General features: G+C 39.8%; 1 protein-coding gene across 5 annotated transcripts in view; it reads left to right on the plus strand.

The window, feature by feature from the left end:
• The window catches only part of rngtt (RNA guanylyltransferase and 5'-phosphatase), a 429,772-nt gene that overhangs the window by 318,962 nt on the left and 88,055 nt on the right, over window positions 1-22,755 (plus strand). For all 5 annotated transcript variants that reach the window (XM_069887348.1, XM_069887351.1, XM_069887349.1 and 2 more), the window contains one exon: window positions 1,046-1,146. In XM_069887348.1, coding sequence (XP_069743449.1) covers window positions 1,046-1,146 — 101 coding nt within the window. The remainder of the gene's footprint in view (window positions 1-1,045; window positions 1,147-22,755) is intronic.

Below are 22,755 nucleotides of genomic sequence, written 5' to 3' on the forward strand. Positions count from 1 at the left end.
TATTTTTCATTCTTTTAACTCCAATGAGTACAGACTGTAATGTTTACATCTGGGGAATCATTCTAGTGAACTATATTGCAATGATATAATTCTCTGATTGAAAGCGGGTATACAAAATATCAAAGTCAGATTTCAGATTTATTGTTAGAATTCTTCTTTGGCTTGGCTTCGCGGACGAAGATTTATGGAGGGGGTAAATGTCCACGTCAGCTGCAGGCTCGTTTGTGGCTGACAAGTCCGATGCGGGACAGGCAGACACGGTTGCAGGGGAAAATTGGTTGGTTGGGGTTGGGTGTTGGGTTTTTCTTCCTTTGCCTTTTGTCAGTGAGGTATGTTAGAATACATACATGACATCATATCAACCCTGAGATTCTTACTGTGCATGAGGCAGAATTACCACTTATTGGTAGTGCAAAAAAAAAGAACTCGACACAGCATTTAAATGTAAACAGATAGCAAATGGAAGCAAACTGACTGTGCAATACCGAGAGAATTTAAAAATAATCAATAGAACGCACAAGATTCTTAAATGAGTCTCTGATTAAGTTTGTTGTTGAGGAATCTGATGGTAGAGGGATAGTAGCTGTTCCTGAACCTGGTGGTACGAGTCTAGTGGCACTTAGACCTCTTTCCTGATGGCAGTAGCAAGAACAGTACATGTGGATCCTTGATGATTGCTGTTGCTCTCTGAAGGCACCATTCTCTGTAGATGTTCTTGATAGTGGGGAGGCTTTTGGCTGTGATGTCCTGGGCTCTGTCCACAATCTTTTGGAGGGCTTTACACCCAGGGGTATTGGTGTCCCCATACCAAATGGTGATGTTGTCAGTCAACATGCTTTCTAAATCGAGTCCACTTTCAACAAGACCTTCGTTACTCCTGCCCTATGTAATAAGAGCCTGATGTTATCAAGTTTGGCTTCTTGTCGATGAATTATTTCTTAAATATTTTAAATATAGATTTACATAATCAGGTAATTTAAATTGTCAGTTTTTACATGGAATAGAATAAATGTTTCTAAATATTTTTAAAAACCTTTTTTTTTAGAAATACAAGCCTGGTCGATGTGATGATATTCTTAAGTGGAAACCTCCAAGCCATAATTCTGTTGACTTTCGTCTGAAAATAACAAAATTAGGAGGCGAAGGGTGAGCAATATTTACAAAGATTTATTTCAATAACTTTAACCTTATTTTCTGAAAACACAAACTAAACTATTTTATAAATCTCTGGGTGGATTCCTGTTTCCTCTGAGCTGTTTCATAAATGTGACTGATGAAGTAAATAATGTATTCACACAATGAGAAAGAAAAATATATTTTCAACAATGTAAAAGATAAACTACCTGTATATTTTGGCATAGACGTTGACCTTCAGATAGGTCAGGTCCTCATTTTCATGGTTTTATCAAATATCGGGCTTGTGTCGACTCCCCCAAAAATCGTGTTGACTGAGCTGTTGGGCATTGCTGAAAGGTGCTACCATTGAGCCTTCAGCAAAACGACAAAGTATGAAGGGAGTTTTAAGTTAAAAGTAATAGAAGTGGCCAAGAAATCCAACTGTGTGGTTGCAAGGACATTTGTGATATATAAGAAGTTGGTAAGTGACTGGAGAAAGAATGAAGAAAAATACAAAAGAAACACTGTTCAAAGGGAAGAGGACTCCTTCGTTGGCCAGAGTTAAAGAAATCACATTGAAGAATGGTATGTGAACAGAGGCAAAATCCTTTACAAAAGGTGGGGAAATGCATGTTGCATCACTTTGTGATCAAAGTAACAGTAGAGACTATAATAAAATCTTTCAAAAAGTGTGGTACCTCTAGTACAGTGGATGGGACAGAGGATGATTTATTGTGGGACACTGACGATGAAGTGGAAGCCAACTCACCAGATTCAGATCGGGACCTGTATGATGACAGTGGGACTTTGGATATGCCTCAGACGATAATTGTGATTTTGTACGATTTTAAATCAGTTTTTTTTTTCAATGAAAATTTCTTTCTAATATACTGGTAGCTTGAAGATTGTTGTAGGTTGGGTTCTTTTTTGGTGTTCGGGTCATCTTATGTGCCAAATCTACATCGAGCAGTTATATTTTTAGTTGAATTTAAGGTCTCATTTTTATATCTACCATATAAATCGATCCTTGATTTTTGAGTACTTTTTGAAGGTGTCAAGACTCGATGTATGCTGAAATATACAGTATTTAGCAAAATTAAATTGAACTAAATTATAAAGAGTACAAATATAGGATCTGAATAAGAAGAAAAGAAGGATCCATTATTAAAATTAAGGCTCTGAGGAATGCATGTTTGATATTTCCTGAGGAGCTCATTTTAATCCTGGATGATTAAAGCTTGAGGGCCATTAAATATTTTTTTAAAAACTTAATCGGTTACACTAATCTTTAAAATTTAAAGTCTGCTTTTCCTGCTGTCAAAATTTTTGTTCTTGCATTTAATGCCAAAATTCCATAATAATCAGCTGCAAAGGAATTGAATTTTTTATTGTTATTTGTACAGAAATACAGTGTAAAGCTTTGTTTTGCATGAAATCCAGGCAGGTCAACCATACATAAGTACAGCTGGTAGTGCAATGATAAAGCACTGCAAGGTGTGATGTTACAGTGTGAAACTGTGCAGGGTATAATTTAAGGTACAGTTAAAACAGTGTATGATCAAAATTTTTATACATATGATGATTCCATTAAAAGTCTGATAACAGCAACTGTCCTTGAATCAGGAGGTTTTAGTTTTCAAGCTTAAGTACTTTCTTGGCAAATTCCCCAAGTCCTGATGAGTGGTTGCCAAAACTAGATGGTATTGTGGTTGCAACACATGTTGTACCATGGCATCCTTTGATTCTTTGGAAATGACAAATGAGATGCATTATTTAAAAGTTTAAGAGAGTTTGTCGCATTTTCCAGATAAATAGGTTGAATAAAAGGTCAGAAATCATAACATAAAACATGTGGAAAAGAAGTATGTTTTTCAGCACATCTCAATTGCCTGAAGTTCTGAGCTGCATATTCTGACCATTTTATAGATCCAGATATACGTACCACCTAAATTTCCTATTTAATATTATATTTATGTCTTTAGGTTTAGTCTCCTCCAAAATAGAAGCATCATCTTTAGTCCACGCTATCAGAAATGTTTGTCATATTCATGACTAAGACGGATACAAGCAAAATAATGTTTACCCGTGGGGCACTGAATCTTTTGGAATGCTCTACCCAAGAGGTTCAGTTACAAAAGGTATTGAAGACAGAGATTGATAGATTCTTTGATATTAAAGGGATAAAAAAGTACATGAGTTCAGTTAAGGAAAAGATCAATCCTGATCATATTGCACAGTAATGTGTGAGGACCCAAATAGCCTTCTGTAATTTCTTTGGTTGTCGGATATTGATTTGTTTAAGAAATGAGTATGATTTCTCAACACTGTCTTCATTTGGAAATACCATGACTTCCAATATATTTTAAGCACAATTTTTCATGTTGCCTTTTTAAACAACGATCAAATAAGAGGAAGACAGTGGAAAGAACCCCTGTTTTCATTCCCTTCAACAACAAGTATACTTTTTTAGATACCATTGGGAGGGATGATCTACCAGGGACAAATCAAGGTGTTCATATTTCCTGCAGAGAGGCTGGCTCCCTGGCTTAGAAGGGAAGGGGGGGAGAAGAGAAGAGCTATGGTCATTGGGGACTCATTGGTTAAGAGAGCTGGTAGGAGGCTTGGTGAACAAGATTGAGGCTCCCAGATGGTATGTTGCCTCCCAGGTGCCAGGGTCAGGGATGTCTCTGATTGAGTTCATAGCCTTCTGGATGGGGAGGGAGAGATGACATGGTCCATGTAGGGACCAATGACATAGATAGGAGTAGGGATGAGGTCCTGGAGTGAATATAGGGAGTTAGGAAAAAAGTTAAAAAGTAGGACCTCAAGCATGGTAATCTCAGGATTGCTGCCCATGCCACACGCTAGGGAAGGTAGAAACATGAACTTATGGCAGATGAATGCATGGCTGAAGAGTGGTGCAGGGAGCAGTGGTTCAGATTTCTGGATCATTGGGATCTCTTCTGGGGAAGATCTGACCTGTATAAAAAGGACAGGCTGCATCTGAACTGGAGGGGGACCAATATCCTGGTGTCCAAGTTTGCTAGAGCTGTTGGGGACTATTTAAACTAGTTGAGGAGAGGGGTAGGAATCAGAATATAAGTGCAGAGATTAAAAGCATGATGCTATGTCCTCTGACTTGATGAGGAAGGATAGGCAGGGGACAAAGCAGGGGACAAAACACAGAGGTAGCCAGTTAGAAGGATTGAAATATATCTATTTCAACGCTAGGAGTATTAGGAATAAAAGGGATGAACTTAAAGCATGGATCAGTACGTGGAACTATGATGTTGCGGCTATTACTGAAATTTAGCTGGAAGAATGGCAAGATTGGCTGATGCAGGTACTGGGATTTAGGTTATAAAAAGAATAGGATGAGAGGTTAAACAGTGGGGGGGGGGGTAAGTAGCATTACTGGTCAGGGATAGTATCATGGTTATAGAAAGGGAGAATGTTGCAGAGGGAGTGTTCACTGAGTCAGTGTGGGTGGAACTTAGAAATAGGAAGGGATCTATCACTGTGCTGGGTGTAGTCTATAGGCCCCCAAGCACCCCTTGGGACACCGAAGAGCAGATAAGCAGGAAGATTTTGGGCTGGTCCGGGAAATACAGGGTTGTAGTTATGAGTGATTTCAACTTCCCTAATATTGACAGGCACCTACTGACTACAAGAGGGATAGATGGGGCTGAATTTGTCAGGTGTGTTCAAGAACAATATCTGACACAGTATGTGGAGCGGCCAACTAGAGGAGAGGCCACACTGGATCTGGTTCTGGGGAATGAACCTGGTCAGGTGGCGGGCTTCTCGGTGGGGGAACATTTTGGTGAGAGTGACCACAACTCCCTGAGCTTCATCATAGCTATAGGAAAGGATAAAAACAGACAAGATGGGAAAGTGCTTAACTGGAAGGGCTAATTACGAAGGGATGTGATGGGAACTAGCGAGAGTAAATTAGATACCGATGTTTAAGGATGAAAGCACAGAAGTAATATGGATGAAGTTTAGGGCTCACTTGTGCAGGGTTTGAGATAGGTTTGTCTCACTGGGACAAGGAAAAGATGGTAGGAAAAGGGAACTGTGGCTGGCAAAACAAGTCAGGCCACTAGGTAAGAGAAAGAAGGAAGCATGCATTAGATATAGGATGCAGGAAACAGGAAGGTCTCATGAGAAGTATATGGTAGCCAGGAAGGAGGTTAAGAAAGGACTTAATTAGAAGGCCTTGGCATGTTAAATTAAGGAGAACCCCCAAGGCGATTTATGCATATGTGGAGAACAGAAGGATTACAAGAATGAAGGTGGGGCCACTAAAGGGTAAAGGAGACAACATGTGCGTGGGGGCAGAGGAGGATGGGGAGGTCTCAAATAAATATTTTGTGTCAGCATTCACAAGAGGAGAGGTTAGGTCAAAATTGATCAGGCCTGTCTGCTGGACAATGTGGAGATTAAGGAAGTGGAGGATAGGATCTTCTTAAAAACATCAAGGTTGATAAGTCCACAGGGCTGGGATGCGATATGGGAAGTGAGAGAGGAGATAGCTGGGGCAGTAGCGTGATCTTTGAATCCTCTTTGGCCAGAGGGAAAGTGCTGGAGGATTGGAGAAGGGCAAATATAGTTCCCTTGTTTAAATGGTAAATGTAGTCCCCTTGTTTAAAAAAGGAAATAGGGAGAATCTTGGGAATTATAGTCCAGTGAGTCTTACATCAGTGATGTGCAAACTAATGGAGAGGATTCTTAAGGATAGGATCTGTGAGCAGTTGGAGAAGTCCAGTCTACTCAAGGATAGTCAGCGTGGCTTTCTGAAGGGAAGGTGATGAGTTATTTTGAGGAGGTAACAAAAGAGATTGATGAGGGTAGGCAGGTAGATGTGGTCTACATGGATTTAGCAAGGCATTTGACAAGATTCACCATGTGAGACTCATCCAGAAAGTCATGAGATCCATGAGTCACGGGATCAGTGGAACCTTGCCTGTGTGGATAAGAAATTTGTTTGTAGGGATAAAGCAGAGAGTAGTAATGGAAGGAAATTTTTCTGCCTGGAGGTTAGTGACTAGTGGAGTGCCTCAAGGATATGTTCTGGGACCCCTGCTCTTTGTATAAATGACCTGGGTGAAGAGGCGGAAGGATGGGTCAGTATGTTAGCAGATGACACGGAGGTTGAAGGAATTGTGGATGGAGCTGAAGGTTAGAAGAGGATATAGACAGGGTGCAGAGTTGGGTAGAAAAGTGGCAGACAAATTTCAATCTGGATGAGTGAGAGGTGATGCATTTTGAAAGGACAACCCCGAAGGCTGAGTATAGGGTTAATGGCTGGTTACTTAAGAGTGTGGATGAACAGAGGGACCTTGAGGTTCAAATCCATAAATCCCTCAAGGTTACCACACAGGTTGATAAGATAGTTAAGAAGGCCTAGGGATGTTAGGATTCATTAATAGGGGGATTGAATTCAGGAGTAGAGAGGTCATGTTGCAACTCTACAAATCTCTGATGAAACCACACAAAGTATTGTGTCATAAATTAAAAGGCAACCTATTCTGTCAGGCTCTGTGATATAATATGAATTAATATACAGGTTTATTTTTGCTGATTAAAGGAGAGTATCACTTAAAAGTATAGACATGTAGAATATGAACACATTCTGTTTGTAAAGAGGAAATGCTCTGCATTGATTTTGCGTGTGTTAACCCTTTATAGTTTTACTATGCACTGAGAGATGATTCTACTTTGACTTTAATGAATTAATTGCTGAGTTTTTTTTAACCCTAGCTTTCTGATTTTATATATGGCATACAAAGTACATGAAATGTAAAGATCTGCCTTACATTAATATATAATTTTATCCCAGTACAAAATATCAGGCCCACAATTACTATTGATGATGTATGCTTGCCTGTCACTGGCTCTTTGCTATTTAGTTTGTTTAAAGAAATCTTTGCCACATCATTAATCTTGAGCAAAATTTTTATAGTTCTTGATACCCAGCCATATTGCTTAATTATGAATCAGATATTTTAAAATATTTTACTGTGAACATAAATGTTTTAAGTACTTCATAAATTACTGTTTCTGTTTCTGTTTAACCATGAGCTACTATTTGGTGTATTTCTTTTCCATTATGCAGCTGTCTGATTTTGCCCTTTCCCACACGTTCTTGATCAATACCCTTGCCACCTCGTGAAGCACTCAACTGGTTTACCAAATTGACACCCTATTCTTACCGATATTATCTCCTGATTGCACAGTTTTTAAAAGTTATTTGTATGTCTTAATCCATTTAGATTTTTCTGTACTGCAACCTCATCTAGCATGAGAAGCCATGGTGTTCTGATACTTGCCATGATTGGTTCTCCTCTTTGTGTCTCTTAAGTTTTTGAATACAAGTTCAAAGTTCTGATTAATTGTTAGAGTATATACATGACATCTAGGGGTGCAGGAGTTCACAGGAGTGCCGCTCCTGCATCTCTGTAAAAAATAAGGCAAAAAAAAAGTGGGGAATTTAAATTACTCAGTGGGGATTGAACAGCAGCGGTCACACATAAAACACAGCAGGGATTTCAGGGAAGTAGGTGTTAGGGTGGGGGATGGGGAGTGTTATGGGAAATCGCATGCGCGAGTCATGTGCGTGTGATGTCAGATCTACTGAATTTCGTTCTATGGAGAGTTTGGCGTCATCATCATTTATAGCTCCTTTGACGAAAGCACATGCTCGGCAGCAGGAAAAAGAAAAGGAAGAAAGTAAAGAGGAAAACAACAAAAAAGTGAGTAACAGAAACAGTAAAGTGAAAGAGAGAATGTGTGAAGAGCCAGGGCTGGGGCTGCATGGGCCAGAGAGCTGGGGGTGGGGGGGGGGGGGCAGGGAGCTGAGGTGAAGCTGAGGGGTCGGGGAAGCCAGGGAAGCAGGTAAAGCTGGGGAGGCAGGTAAAGCAGGGGGATGGGGGGGGGGTGCCGGGGAAGACAAAGCTGGGGGGTGGGGGAAACCACGGTGGCAGGTTAAGCCAGTGGGGTGGGGAAGCCAGGGCCGGAGAAGCTGAGGCTGGGGAAGCCGGGGCCAGGGAAGATGAAGCCGAAGCTGGGGGTTGGGGGGGTGGGGGGAGCCTGGGAAACTGAAGCTGGGACAGCAATAGTTCAATAGCCATTCTTTTTTTCTTACTTGATTACTTGGTTCCAATTTAGGTGGCTAAAAGTGCAAAAAAACTTAATTGCTTTATTTTTGGTAAGTAATTAGTTTTAATTGCTAAAATAATTAATTGCCATCGATTTCTTTATTTGCTGATATTATATTTTATGATAATTAGTGAGTGCAAATTATACAACACCAAATACAACATGCTAGCTATGAGGGTAGGTCTCGCAAGATCTTCTTGTCTCTTTTTTTTGTGAGCTCCTGCACCTTAAAAATGAGCACTGCACCCCTGATGACATCACATACAACCCTAAGATTCTTTTTCCTGCAGGCAAGGCAGAATTACCACTTATTGCTAGTGCAAAAACTGTACTCAAGAAGATATGTACACATGTAAACAAATAAAAGAATGTAAACAAACTGCAATGCAGAGAGAGAAAAAAATGGTAAAAATAAGAATCCTTAAATGAGTCTCTGATTGAGTTTGTTGTTGAGGAGTCTGATGGTGGAGGGGTAGCAGCTGTATCTGAACCTGGTGATGTGAATTTTGTGACACCTATACTTCTTTCCTGATGGCAGCAGTGAGAACAGAGCATGTACTGGGTGGTGTGGATCCCTGATGATTGCTGCTACTTTTCAATGGTAGGGTTCCCTGTAGATGTTCTCAATGGTGGGGAGGGTCTTGTCTGTGATGTTCTGGGTTGTGTCCACTACCTTTGTACTGTCCACCACACATCTGTAGAAATTTGCCAATATTTCTGATGTAATACAAAACCTCTGCAAACTCCTGAAGAAGTAGAGGCATTAATGTGCCTACAATACAATATATACAATTGTTTTAGAAGTATAAACTTCCTTCATGTTGTTTAAATGACTAACAAAATGCATTTGACAATTTTTGATCAAACATAAATCGTGATAAGTAGAATTGATGAACATAAATAATCATTAAAGAATAGAATGTAGTACTTATAACTGAAACATGGATTAAAAAAAATTGGGTACTTCGAATTCCCGGACACAAATAATTAATGGCACGAAGGATAAAAAACAATGGTGTAGCAATATTGATTGTGGAAATTGTGAGTGAAAGAGGATATTCTTAACTGGGAAGTTATTTACTAGAATTAAGATGGATGCTACCATTTTCCAATTAACATCTTCCAAACAGGAGGGAAGCTAATTTTAAGGGGATGAGAAGTATTCTGGCTGGGGTAAAATGAAATTAGATGTTAGCAGGAGAAACCATAATGAACTATATTAAGACTTATAGGGAAGATAGATATTAGGACAATGCTAGGTACACTCCACAGGGTAGAGCACCTTGTGTGGTTTAGACAATGTGATGAAACATGAAAGGAATTATATGATACACGTCAGATGAATAATTCAAGTTGACGTGATAAGAATAGCAGACAAGGAGAAACTGAGCATGGTAATGGTAAAAAGCTAGTAAGAGTTGATATAGACAGTATAGGAGCTGAGAAGGTGAATTGTAGGAAAGGAGTCGCAAAATTTTTATGGCTAGAAGAGATGATGAATTAGTTGAAAAATATTGAGAAGTTGATAGAATGTCTGGCTGTGCTTAAAGTAAATATATCACCAGTCGAGATGTGCCCTGGATTTCTGAATGAAGGACTTGCATAATCTTGAGATGAGATGAAGGTTTATTGTCATATATTGGCACCTGTGTTTATTGAGATGAAGTCCTTTGAGTGTTTAGTTATGGAACAGGTCAACTCATATTTCAGGAAGGACGTGAACTTGCCTTTCATCACAACAGGTCAACATGCTGCCTACTCCTCCCCCCCACTCTAAATTGGTTCACTTGGACCACAAGAACACCTATGACTAAACTGAGGGATCTGGAACTCTATTCATCCCTGTGTAACTGGATCTTAACTTCTTTATCGGCAGATCCCAATCAGCATATATTGGCAAAATCATCTCTTTGCAACCGTCAACACAGGGAAGACTGCATGCTTTGCTCTGTTCCTTGTGCATTCATGACTATATAGCCAAATTCAGCTCCAAAGCAATCTGTATATTCACTGACACTACTATTGTTGTTGAATAGTTGGAAACGATGAATCAGAATGCAGAAAGGAGAACGAGAATCTGGTTAAGTGCCAGGACAACAATTTTGCTTTCATATCACCAAGACTGAGGAGCCTATTACTGATTTTGGAAAGGGCAGGCCATGAGACCCTATCAATGAGGTAGAAGTGGAGCAGGTTATATTTAAGTTCCTAGAAGTCGCACATCAAGAGACCTCACCTGGAACCAGCACATTTAGTCAGCACTAACTCCAGAAAGATCTCTGGATTTTTTGGTATGTTGTTTTTTGTAATTTTATTTAATACTTGATTTAGATCTTCCCAAAACTTTTTCACTTTCCCACATGCCCAAATTGCATGTACTGTTGTTCCCATTTCCTTCTTACAGCGAAAACATCTATCTGATAATTTTTTTAAACTTTTGGGGCGTGATATATAGCCTGTGTAACCAAATATACTGTATCATGCGTAACCTTGTGTTTATTATATTCTTCATAGTTCCAGAACATAATTTTTCCCATGTTTCATTTTTTATCTTTATGTTTAAATCTTTTTCCCACTTTTGTTTGGGTTTATAGTTTATTTCATCATTTTCCTTCTCTTGCAGTTTGATGTACATGTTCGTTATAAATCTTTTAATTATCATTGTGTCTGTAATCACATATTCAAAGCTGCTTCCTTCTGGTAATCTCAGTCTGTTTCCCAATTTATAAAAATTTCCCAATTTTTCCCAATGCAAACATTGTACCATGAGTTATTCCATATTTGTCCTTCATTTGTTCAAATGTTAATAAATTATTTCCCAAAAAGCAATTTTCTATTCTTTTAATTCCTTTTCTCCCATTCTCTAAAGGAAAGGTTATCTATTGTAAAAGGGATTAGCTGATTTTGCGTCAATAATTATTTTGGTATTTGGTCATTTGTTTTTTTTCCTTTCTAAGTGAATCTTCTTCGATATATTGAGTAAATTATGCAATACAGTTGAGCTTTTATATTGCACCAGCTTTTCATCCCACTTATAAATTATATGTTCTTGTCCCCTATTTTATCTAGCTCTATCTTAGTCCAATCTGGTTTTTCCCTTGTCTGATAAAAATCTGATAAGTACCTTAATTGTGCTGCTCTATAATAATTTTTAAACTTTGGTAACTGCAAACTACCTTGGTTGTATCTCTCTGTTAATTTATCTAACACTATCCTCGGTTTCCCCCCCTTTCCATAAAAATTTCCTTATTATTCTCTTTACTTCATTAAAGAATTTCTCTGTTAAGGGAATTGGTAATGATTGAAATAAATACTGTATCCTTGGAAAGACATTCATTTTAATGCAATTTACCCTCCCTATCAACGTTAGTGGTAATTCTTTCCAATATTCTCAAGTCTTCCTGTAATTTCTTTATTAATGGCTGATAATTTAATTTGTACAGGTGGCTTAAATTATTACATAATCTAATACCTAGGTATCGGATTGCTTGTGTTTGCCATTTAAAAGGTGATTCTTTTTTAAATTCCTGTATAATCCCCATTACTCATTGGCATCACTTCACTTTCATTTGCGTTGATCTTGTACTCCGATATTTCTCCATATTCCTTCAATTTCTTATGTACTTCTTTTATTGATATTTCTGGTTCTATTAAGTATACTATGATGTCATCTGCAAATACACTGCTTTTATACTCCTTCTTTATTTTTATCCCTTTTATTTTATTTTCTATTATCAGTTCTGCCAATGGTTCTATTGCTAAAGTGAACAGTGAGGGAGATAGTGGACAACCCTGCCTAGTTGACCTACTTAATTTAAATTGGTTCGATACATATCCATTTACTGACACCTTCGCCAATGGTCCATTATGTAATGCTTTAACCCAATTAATATATTTTTCTGGTAGATTGAACCTCTGTAATACTTTGAATAAATAATTCCATTCTACCCTGTCAAAGGTTTTTTCTGCGTCTAAAGCAACAGCCGCTGTTGGCATCTTATTTCCTTGAACTGCATCAATTAAATTAATAAATTTACAGACATTATCCGCTGTTCGTCTTTTCTTAATAAATCCAGTTTGATCTTGTTTTACTATTTTTGGTGCACAGTCGGCCAATCTGTTTGCTAATAATTTTGCTATTATCTTATAATCTGAATTAAGCAGAGATATTGGTCTATATGATCCTGGTGTTAGTGGATCCTTCCCCGTCTTTGGTATTACTGTAATTATTGATGTCTTACATGAATCTGGCAAGTTTTGTGTTTCTTCTATCTGGTTCATTACTTCCAGGAGAGGAGGAATTAATAACTCTTTAAATGTTTTATAGAATTATATTGGGAATCCATCCTCTCCAGGCGTTTTATTGTTCGGCAGCTTTTTTTTATATATCCTGTACTTCCTCTATTTCAAATGGTTTTATCAGCTTGTTTTGCTCCTCTTCTTGCAATTTTGGCAGTTAAATTTTAGCTAAAAACTCTTCTATTTTATCATCTTTTTCCTCGTTCTCAGTTTGGTATAATTGTTCATAAAATTCCTTAAAGTTCTCATTAATCTCCATTGGATTATATGTAATTTGTTTGTCCTTTTTCCTTGATGTCAATACAATTATTTTAGCTTGTTCTGTTTTAAGTTGCCAGGCTAATATTTTGTGTGTTTTTTCTCTTAACTCATAATACTTTTGCTTTATTTTCATTATGTTCTTCTTCACCTTATATGTTTGTAATGTTTCATATTTTATTTTTTTGTCCACCAATTCTCTTCTTTTTGTTACATTGTCCCTTGTTGCTACTTCTTTTTCTGTACTTACTATCTCCCTTTCCAACTGTCTATTTCCCAATTGTAATCTTTTTTCAATCTAGTTACATAACTTATTATCTGCCCTCAAATGAAGGCTTTCATTGAATCCCATAATATAAATTTGTCTTTCACTGATTCCGTATTTATTTCAAAGTACATTTTAATTTGTCATTCAATAAATTCTCTAAATTCCTGTCTTTTAAGTAGCATGGAGTTTAACCTCCATCTATATGTTCTTGGTGGGATGTCCTCCAGTTCTATTGCTAATAACAGGGGTGAATGATTAGATAGTAATCTAGCTTTATATTCAGTTTTGCTAACTCTCCCTTGAATATGGGCCGACAACAAAAACATATCAATCCTTGAGTATGTTTTATGCCTACTCGAATAATATGATTAATCCTTCTCCCTTGGGTGCTGCCTCCTCCATATATCCATAAGTTTCATTTCTTGCATTGATTTAACCATAAATTTTGCCATTTTATTCTTTTTTGCTAGTCTTTTGTCCAGTTTTATCCAACGTTGGATCCAAATTAAGGTTAAAATCCTCTCCTATTAATATATTCCTCTGCGTATCTACAATCTTCAAAAAAATATCTTGCATAAACTTTTGATCCTCTTCATTAGGTGCATAATCATTGATCAAATTCCAGAATTCTGAATATATCTGACACTTTATCATTACATATCTCCCTGCTGGTTCTATTATTTCCTCCTCTATTTTGATTGGTACATTTTTATTTATTAATATATATACAACTCTGGCTTTTGAATTATATGATGCTGCCGTTATGTGCCCTACCCAGTCTCTCCTTAATTTATTATGTTCCACTTCAGTTAAATGCGTTTCCTGCACAAATGCTATGTCTATTTTTTTTTCAGGAAATTTAATAGCCTTTTTCGTTTAATTTGGTTATGTATTCCATTAATATTTGTAGTCATATAGTTCAACATGGCCATCTCATATTTTGTTTACACCTCATTTCTGCTTCCTCACCACCACCATCCTCCTTTTCCCCATTTTCATCTCTCAGTTTTCCCTTTTTGAACTCAGTGTATGACAACACTTTTAAAACATGAAATACTTCAACAACTCCCACATCTAAAATTCCCTTAACCCCAAATTTCCCTCCCTCTCTGAGTTACCCCTTGTCCCTTGCGGGGCAACCACAACTCCCCTCTCCGTTTTGATTGCGAACCCAATCGCAAGCATCAACTGATTTTGCAGTGACTATTATTCTCTCCCACACAAACCCCTCCAGAAAAGACTTTTATCTTCACATATAACAAAGCTCACCCTCTTTTTTTCTCCCCTTACTTCCTTTCTTCCCTTTTCCCTTCTTTATTTCTTACTTATACATTATTTTTACATCTTTATATTTATTTTCTCTTCGTTTTTCTTACATCTCTTCATCTCTCCTTCTGCCCTGCAGACTTTCTGCAAATTCACGCGCTTCCTTCGGATCCGAGAACAGTCTGTTTTGCTCCCCTGGGATAAATATTTTAAGGACAGCTGGATATCTTAACATAAATTTATAACCTTTTTTCCATAGGATCAATTTTGGTGTATTAAACTCCACCCTCTTCTTTAAGAGTTCAAAACTTATGTCTGTGTATATAAAAAAAAAATTTTGTCCCTTGTATTCCAATGGTTTTTTTTTGTCTTCTCTAATTTTATTCCTTGCCCTCACCAGTATATTTTATCTTGTCGTGTATATCAGAAATTTTACTAAAATGGATTTTGGTTTTTGTTGTGTCTGTGTAGTTTCAGAGCTAGTGTTCTGTGTGCCCTTTCTATTTCCATTCCTTCCTGTATTTCTGGCATTCCCAGGATCTTTGGGATCCATTCTTTTATAAATTCTTTCATATTTGTGCCGTCTTCATCTTCCTTTAGCCCCACTATCTTTATGTTGTTTTGCCTACTATAGTTTTCCATTATATCAATCCTCTGAGCAAACAACACTTTAACTTTTTTGTCACTTTCTTCCAATTTTCATCTTGTCATTCACTTCCATTTCTACAGCCATTTCTCGTTCTTTCACATTTTCTAATCTTTTCCCTATTTCTGTCATGACCAGCTCTATTCTACTCACTTTTTCTTCAGTACTTTTTGTTTTCTTTTCATTTCACTAAATTCTAATGTCAACCATTCTTTTAATGCTTTAATTTGTTCTTGAAAAAATGTTTTATCTATATACTGTCCATCTATTTTGCCTTATATTTGTCTGTGCAGAGCTTGGTCTTCTTCTTCTGTGTCTGCACCTGTGTTTGTGTCTTCTACTTCTCTTCCTTATATCTGTGTCTCTTCTGACTTTCTTGTTGAGTTGCTTGCCTCACTTTGCTGGGCTTCTTCTTGCTTGGCTTCTTGCTGTTGGTCCTCTTTTTCTGGGATAGTCGTCTGTTGGGCCTCCTGTTGCTTTTCTTCTTTCCTATCACTCCCTTTCCTGTTGCTTTCCTCTTCTTCCAGCTGAGAGCCCTGGTGTCGGGCATCCCTCAGCTGGTCGCGCTGTGTTTGCTCACTCCTCAGCTGGGCCCCCCTCCCGTCGGTGTTCTCTTTTTCCTTCGTGAGCGCACTGCTCATGCGCGCTTTTGTTTGGCTCAGAGAGCCATTTTTGCAGTCCAACGGTCGGGAGGTCGCGACTCTGCGGGTTCATCACCAACCTTGGGGAACAGGCTCTCTTGTCCACGACGGCTCCCTGTTTCTTCATGCAGGTAAGGCCTTCTCCTTTCTCTTCCAGCTTCTTTTTTTCCCCGTTGTTTTTACTTTTACCTTCTTGGGTGCCATTTTATTTCTTTTCTCCACAACTTTATCTTTTATTTGTTATGTTTTGTGTTTCTTGAACTTTGTATTTTCTTCACTTTATTTCTTATTTTTTGGAGAGGGCTGGTATTCTTCTACCGGCCACTACTCCATCACATGACTCCTCTATCTCACATTGGTTTCATGGCATTCTCAGGAGGGAGGTTGAGCAGCTAGATGTCATGGTCCATGTAGGGACCAATGACGTGGGTAGGAAGGGTGAGGAGGTCCTGCAAGGAGAGTTCAAGGAGTTGGGTGCTAGGTTGAAGGACAGAACCTCCAGGGTTGTGATCTCAGGATTGCTACCCATGTCATGTGCTAGTGAGGTTAGATATAGTAGGATAATGCAGCTTAACACGTGGCTAAAGACATGGAGCAGAAGAAAGGGCTTCAGGTTTCTGGATCATTGGCCTCAGCAGGGTAGGTGGGACCAGTTCCGATGGAACGCTTTGCATCTAAGCTGCAAGGTTACGGGAAGGTTTGCTTGTCATTCTCTGGTGGGTTTATACTGACTTGCAGGGGAATGGGAACCGGAGCACCAGAGCAGATAGAAGAATGGAGGAGAGAAAAGATATGTAAGAATTGCATGCACCTTTAGAAATCAAAAGGTCGTATGAGGTGGAGATTTTCTAAAGTGCATCTATTTCAATACAAAGAGTATTGTAGGAAAGGCAGACAAACTTAGAGCATGGATTGGCACAGGTAATTATGATCTTGTGACTATTAGTGTAACTTGGTTGCAGGACGGACAGGTCTGGCAGCTCATTATTCTAGGTGTCCTTTGTTTTACACGCAATAGAACTGGGGGATGAAAAGGGGAGGAGTGGCATTGCTCGTCATGAAAATATCACAGCTGTGCTCAGGTAGGACAGAGCACAGGGCTTGTCCACTGAGGTGGGGAACTAAGGAACATAAAAGGTATGACCACATTCATGGGGTTGTATTATAGACCACTCTACAGTCTATGAGAATTGGAGGAGCAAATCTATTTAGAGAGAGCAGACAGCTGCAGGAAACAGAAGATTGTGATAGTAGGAGATTTTAATTTTCCACATATTGACTGGATCGCCCATACTGTAAAAGAGCTGGATGGCTTGGAGTTTGTCAAATGTGTTCAGGAAAGTTTTTTTGATCAATATATGGAGGTACCAACTAGAGAGTGCAATACTGAATCTCCTATTAGGGAATGAGACAGGGCAGGTGACAGAAGTAGGTGTAGGGGAAAATTGTGCCTCCAGTGATCATAATGCCATTAATTTCAAGTTAATTATGGACAGGCATAGATCAGGGCCTCGGGTTGAGATTCTAAATTGGAGGAAGGCCAATTTTGAGGAAATGAGTAAGGATGCAGAAAGCGCGGATTGGAATAAGTTTTTTGCAGACAAGGATGTGCAAGGTAAGTGGAAGACTTTCAAAGGTGAAATTTTGAGAGATATTGGAGATTTGGTTTGAACATGAGAGAGATGTGGGCAGACAATGTGAAGGAAAATCTGAAGGGTGTCTACAGGTATATTAAGAGCAGAAGGATAGTAAGGGACAAAATTCATCCCCTTGACATAAGATCAGAGTCGTCGACTTTGAAGCCAAAAGAGATGGGGGAGATCTTAATTTTTTTATTTCATCACAGGAAATGGGCAGAGTTGTGAAAAGTAAGGAAAACAAGAAATGAGGACATGGAACTATACAGATTAAAGAGGAGGAAGTACTTGCTCTATTAAAGCAAATTAGGGTTGATAAATCCACAGGACCTGACAAGATATTCCCTCAGACCTTGAGGGATGCTAGTGTAAAAATTGCAGGGGCCCTGGCAGAAATATTTAAAATGTCCTTAGCCACGAGTGTGGTGCCAGAGGATTGGAGGGTAACTCTGTGGTTTGAAAAGGCTCCAACAGTAACCCTGGAAATTATAGGGCAGTGAGCCTAACATCAGTAGTTGGTAAATTATTGGAAGGTTTTCTGAGAGATGGGATATTTGGATAGCCAGAAAATGATTAGGCATAGTCAATTGATAGGTCGTGTTTAATCAATTTTAGTAGAGTTTTTCAAGGAAGTTACTAGGAACGTTGAAGAAGGAAAGGCTGTGGATGTTATCTACATGGACTTTAGTAAGTCCTTTGATAAAGTCCAACATGGGAGGTTAGTCAGGAAGGTTTAGATGCTAGGTCTTCATGGTGAAGAAATGAACTGGATTCGACAATGACAGGACGGGAGAAGCCAGATGATTGTTTCTCAGACTGGAGGCCTGTGACTAGTGGTGTGTGTCAGGGATCGGCGCTGGGACCATAATTGTTTGTCATATGGATGATAATGTGGTAAATTGAATCAGCAAGTTTACAGATGGCACTGAGTATAGAGGTGTAGTGGACAGTGAAGAAGGTTTTCAAAGCTTGCAGAAGAATCTGGCCCAGCTGGAAAAATGGGAGATGGAATTTAATGCAGACAAGTGTGAGGTGTTGAATTTTGGAAGGTCAAATCAAAAAAGGACATTCATGGTAAATGGTAGGGCACTGAGAAGTTCAGTAGAACAGAGGGGTCTGGGAATGCAGATACATAATTTCATCAAAATGGCATCACAGGTGGATGGGGTTGTAGAAAGTTTTTGGCATATTGGCCAAGTATTGAGTATAGGAGTTGGGATGTTATGATAAAGTTGTATAAGACATTGATGAGGCTAACTACAGGAAAGATATCAGTAGGTTAGAAAGAATGTAGAGAAGATTTACTATGATGTTGACCTGACTTCAGAAACTGAATTATAGGGAAAGGTTAAACAGGTTAGGACTTTATTCTCTGGAACATAGAAGAATGTGATGAGATTTGATTGAGATATTTAAAATTATGATGGGAATAGTCAGAGTAAATGTAGATAGGATTTTTCCACTATAGGTAGGTGAGATACAAACCAGAGGACACGGGTTAAGAGTGAAAGGGGAGAAGTTTAGGGGGATTGTGAGGGGGAACTTCTTCACACAGAGAGTGCTGAGTGTGTGAAATGAGCTGTCAGCTGAAGTGGTGAATGTGGGCTCAATTCTAACTTTTAAGAAGAGTTTGGACAGGTACATGGATGGGGGAGTTATGGAAGCTTATGGATTGGGTACAGGTCAGTGGGACTAGGCAAAAAAAATGGTTCAGCACAGATTAGAAGGGCTGAAGGGACCTGATTCTGTGCTGTAATGTTCTATGGTTCTGAGAACTGTTTCCAACAGCTATCAGGCTCTTGTACCTCCCCTTGTCATACTAATCAACTATTCCGATAGCACAAAAGAACTGTTTGTACTATCGTAATCCACTTTTTTTCTGCACTATGTTCACTGAATACAGGTACACAATCCTTTATCCGGAACCTTTGGGGTTCCGAATTTCGGAAAGCCTACCCGAATTGTGCTGCCGTCTCCCCCAACCATGGACCCTCGGCTGCCCGGCCGCCTCCCCCAACCACCAATCCCTTGGCCATCTCCCCAAACCGCGGTCCCTTGGCCGCCCGGCAGTATCCCCCAACTGCGGTCCTTCGGCCACCTCCCCCAACCGCCAGTCCCCACTTGCCGGATTTTGGATCTTTCTGGATTTTAGATGTCCGGATAAAGGATCGTTTTAAATTTTAATCTTATTTTCAGTTTAATGTATCCTATTGTAGTTTTTTTTAATGTTGTACCTGTTTATCTGCAGAAAATTTGATGCACATGTACATTGTTTAATGTTTATGACAATAAACTCATTATCATTTATGATTGTCATTGATATACAAGTACAATGGAGAGATGCACTGAAATTCTTGCTGTAGCCCTACACCAGGATATACAAATTACAATTACCTCCATATGACAAGACAGAAAAATAGATAAATAAAAGGATAGGTAAACAAATAATCACTGGACTTCAGGCTTCTGTACCTTATGCCTGAAAGTAACAGCAAGAAAAGATTATGACCAGGATGATGTTCAATGTTGATTTTCCAGACTAGGAACACAGATTTAAAATGATGTGCAAAGGACGCAGGCAATGTGTGGAATATTATCCTTAAGTGGAGTGTTCACAATGTGGAATGCTGTTTGTAATGGTGACGGAAACAGTCGATTTGGGTTTTCAAAAATAAATTGAATCGGCACTTGAGGAAAATAATTTTGAGGGCTGTGAGGAGGGATTGCAACAGAAGGGTTACAGACTTGATGGGCCAAATGGCTGTTGCATGTTTTGAATTGATTCTGTGTAATTGAAAGGACTCGTAACTGATTGGAGTTCATGAGTGTTCTGCCTGTGAAGTAAATCATGCTTTTGATTTTAGGGCAATCATTATTAGCTAAATCTGAGAAAAGGGATAATTTATCATGCAATTTGTTATGCTGCAACTGATCTATGCTTGAGTCAAGCTTTCTTTAGTCTTGCTGAATGCATAAAAATATATACTATTGAACTGAACTCCACCCATCAAAGTGCCAAATCTAATGGAATGTCTAAAACAAAATTATGCACGTCTATTTTGTTTTTTTTAATTTTAACAATGTTAGAATCAGTTCAAGAGCAGGCATTTTTAGAATAATTAGTTTAGTGCCTGTGCAGTTTCACTTCTCTACTTACATAAGCAGCTGCAGAGATATTGTTGAAGAGCTGAATCAAGAATAACAGTCCCCTGGAATCCATCAGTCAATTGTTTGAAAGCATAATGCATGGGAACAAAAGAAATAAGAAAGGTGCAGATAATGACCAAGAAATGATCGGCTCTTTGCCTCCCTTTTTTTCAACTAGGTAGATTTCTTGATTAATATTTGATTCAGTGCTTTAGAAAATTGCACGTTGCATGTGTATTACTCAAGGTTCTACTACCTGTGGTTACTTCCCTGGAAACAACACTGAGCAATAACTTCAAACTTTATTTTCTAACTTGGCCGAGGAAGATTTGATGTGAATGAATGTTTGCATTGATCATATATATTTTGGAAAGAAGGGACATGTTCTGTTCATGTACCATTCTAAAAGACTTTAAAAAGCTACTGTGGCGACGCACCTTCTTGTAGCAGCGCACCTTCTTGTAGCGGTCCCGCACGTCACGTGCGGTCGGCGGGATAGCTATGGCAAGGATGGCCTCGCGGTACCGTCACTTCCGGTCCAGGCCGGAAGATCGTGTATGTGCTTGCATCATTGAGATGTTAGGGGTGGAACTGAGATGGGCTTAAAGGCTGCAGCACAAGATTCAAATTAAAAAGCAGTTGTGATACCAGACCTCACAGCCTGTTGTCTCAGTCTCTTCGCTATGCTCGCTCCATGGTGAACAGACTAAAGAAGCTCTGGCCCACACTATAATGCTAGTGCACCCACAGATGGATGTACTGACAGCCCTCACCGTCAATGCATCCAACATGGCTGTGGGTGCTGTTCTGGAACAGTTCATTGAGGACTAATGGCAACCCCTCGCTTTCTTCAGTCAACACCTGCAACCCCCGAATTGAAGTACAGCGCATTTGACAGAGATCTACTCGCACTCTACCTAGTTGTCCACCACTTCCGTTACTTCCTGGAAGAGTGCCCGATCACCGTCTACACCAACTACAAGCCGCTTATTTTTGCCTTCGCAAAGTCCTCTGACTTTGGTCTGCCCGACAACAGAGACACTTGTCCTACGTCTCTGAATTCACTACTGCTATCCGACACCTCTCCAGAAAGCACAATGTTGTTGCTGACTCACTTTCCAGGCCTTCAGTCAATGCTCTATCAGAGGGCATCAACTACCACGATCTGGCTCAAGCACAACAGAGCGACCCCAAGACACTCAGCTTCAGAACAGCAATCACGGGGCTGCAGCTCCAAGTCCTCTTGCTTGATACTGATGGTATCGTGCTCCTCTGCGACATTTCCACTGGCCAGCCCTGCCCTCTCATCCCCACACAGTCAAGGAGAATGGTTTTCGATTGAATCCATGCCTTATCGCACCCCTCCATTTACATAACAAAATTCATTTGGCACGGACTGCGTTAACAGGTCACAGAGTGGGCAAAGAACTGCACAGACTGCCAGACGTCCAAGGTGTAGCATCACACCAAGCAAAAACTGCAACACTTCGACGGCCCAACCTGAAGATTCAAACAAATCTATCTCGACAAATCAGACCCCTGCCTGTCTCCTGGGGATCCTGCTACCTACTTACAGTGCTAGATTCACTCGCTGACTAGAGGCCATACCAATCCCGGATGCCTCCACAGAACCAGACTCCTGGGCACCCAGCTGCACCATACCACAACTTACCACCCTCAAGCCACTGGACTAGTCGAGCGTTATCACCACCACCTCTAATTGGTGTTGATGGCACACCTTGGTAAGCCCAACTGGGTGGACGACCTGCCCTGGGTTCTCCTGGGCATTTGCACAGAGCCCAACAAACAACATCAGGACCTCCTCAGCTAAGCTAGTCTACGGAGAGACCATCGCAGTGCCTGGACAGTTCTTCCCTCCAGCAACCAAGCACGACGCCGACACTGCTGTCGTCCTTGAGCAGTTGCGTGACAAACTGGGCTCCATCGCACCACCCCCACCATGGCGAAATGGTCAACTGCCCTGCAACTACTCCCCGGACTTGTCTTCCTGTGAGTGCATGTTTGTGTGCAGGTGCCACGCAGGACTCCCCTTCAACATCCTTATGAGGGCCCATACAGGGTGCTACACAGAAACGCTTCAACATTCACCCTTGGCATTGGGAACAAAGAAGAGTTATTCACTCTGGAGTGTTTAAAGTCAGCGCATGTGGACTTGTCCCACCCATTACAGTCTCCCCCACCAATGCATGGAGGTTGGCCACCAAAACAGCACACCTTTTCCTCGACGTATTTCAAGGGAATTGATGCCAGTTCTGGCGGGGGGAGGGTGTTGCATGGCGACGCACATTCTTAGAG

Source organism: Narcine bancroftii, chromosome 6 (assembly GCF_036971445.1).
Source record: "Narcine bancroftii isolate sNarBan1 chromosome 6, sNarBan1.hap1, whole genome shotgun sequence".
NCBI classification, from domain to species: Eukaryota; Metazoa; Chordata; class Chondrichthyes; order Torpediniformes; family Narcinidae; genus Narcine; species Narcine bancroftii.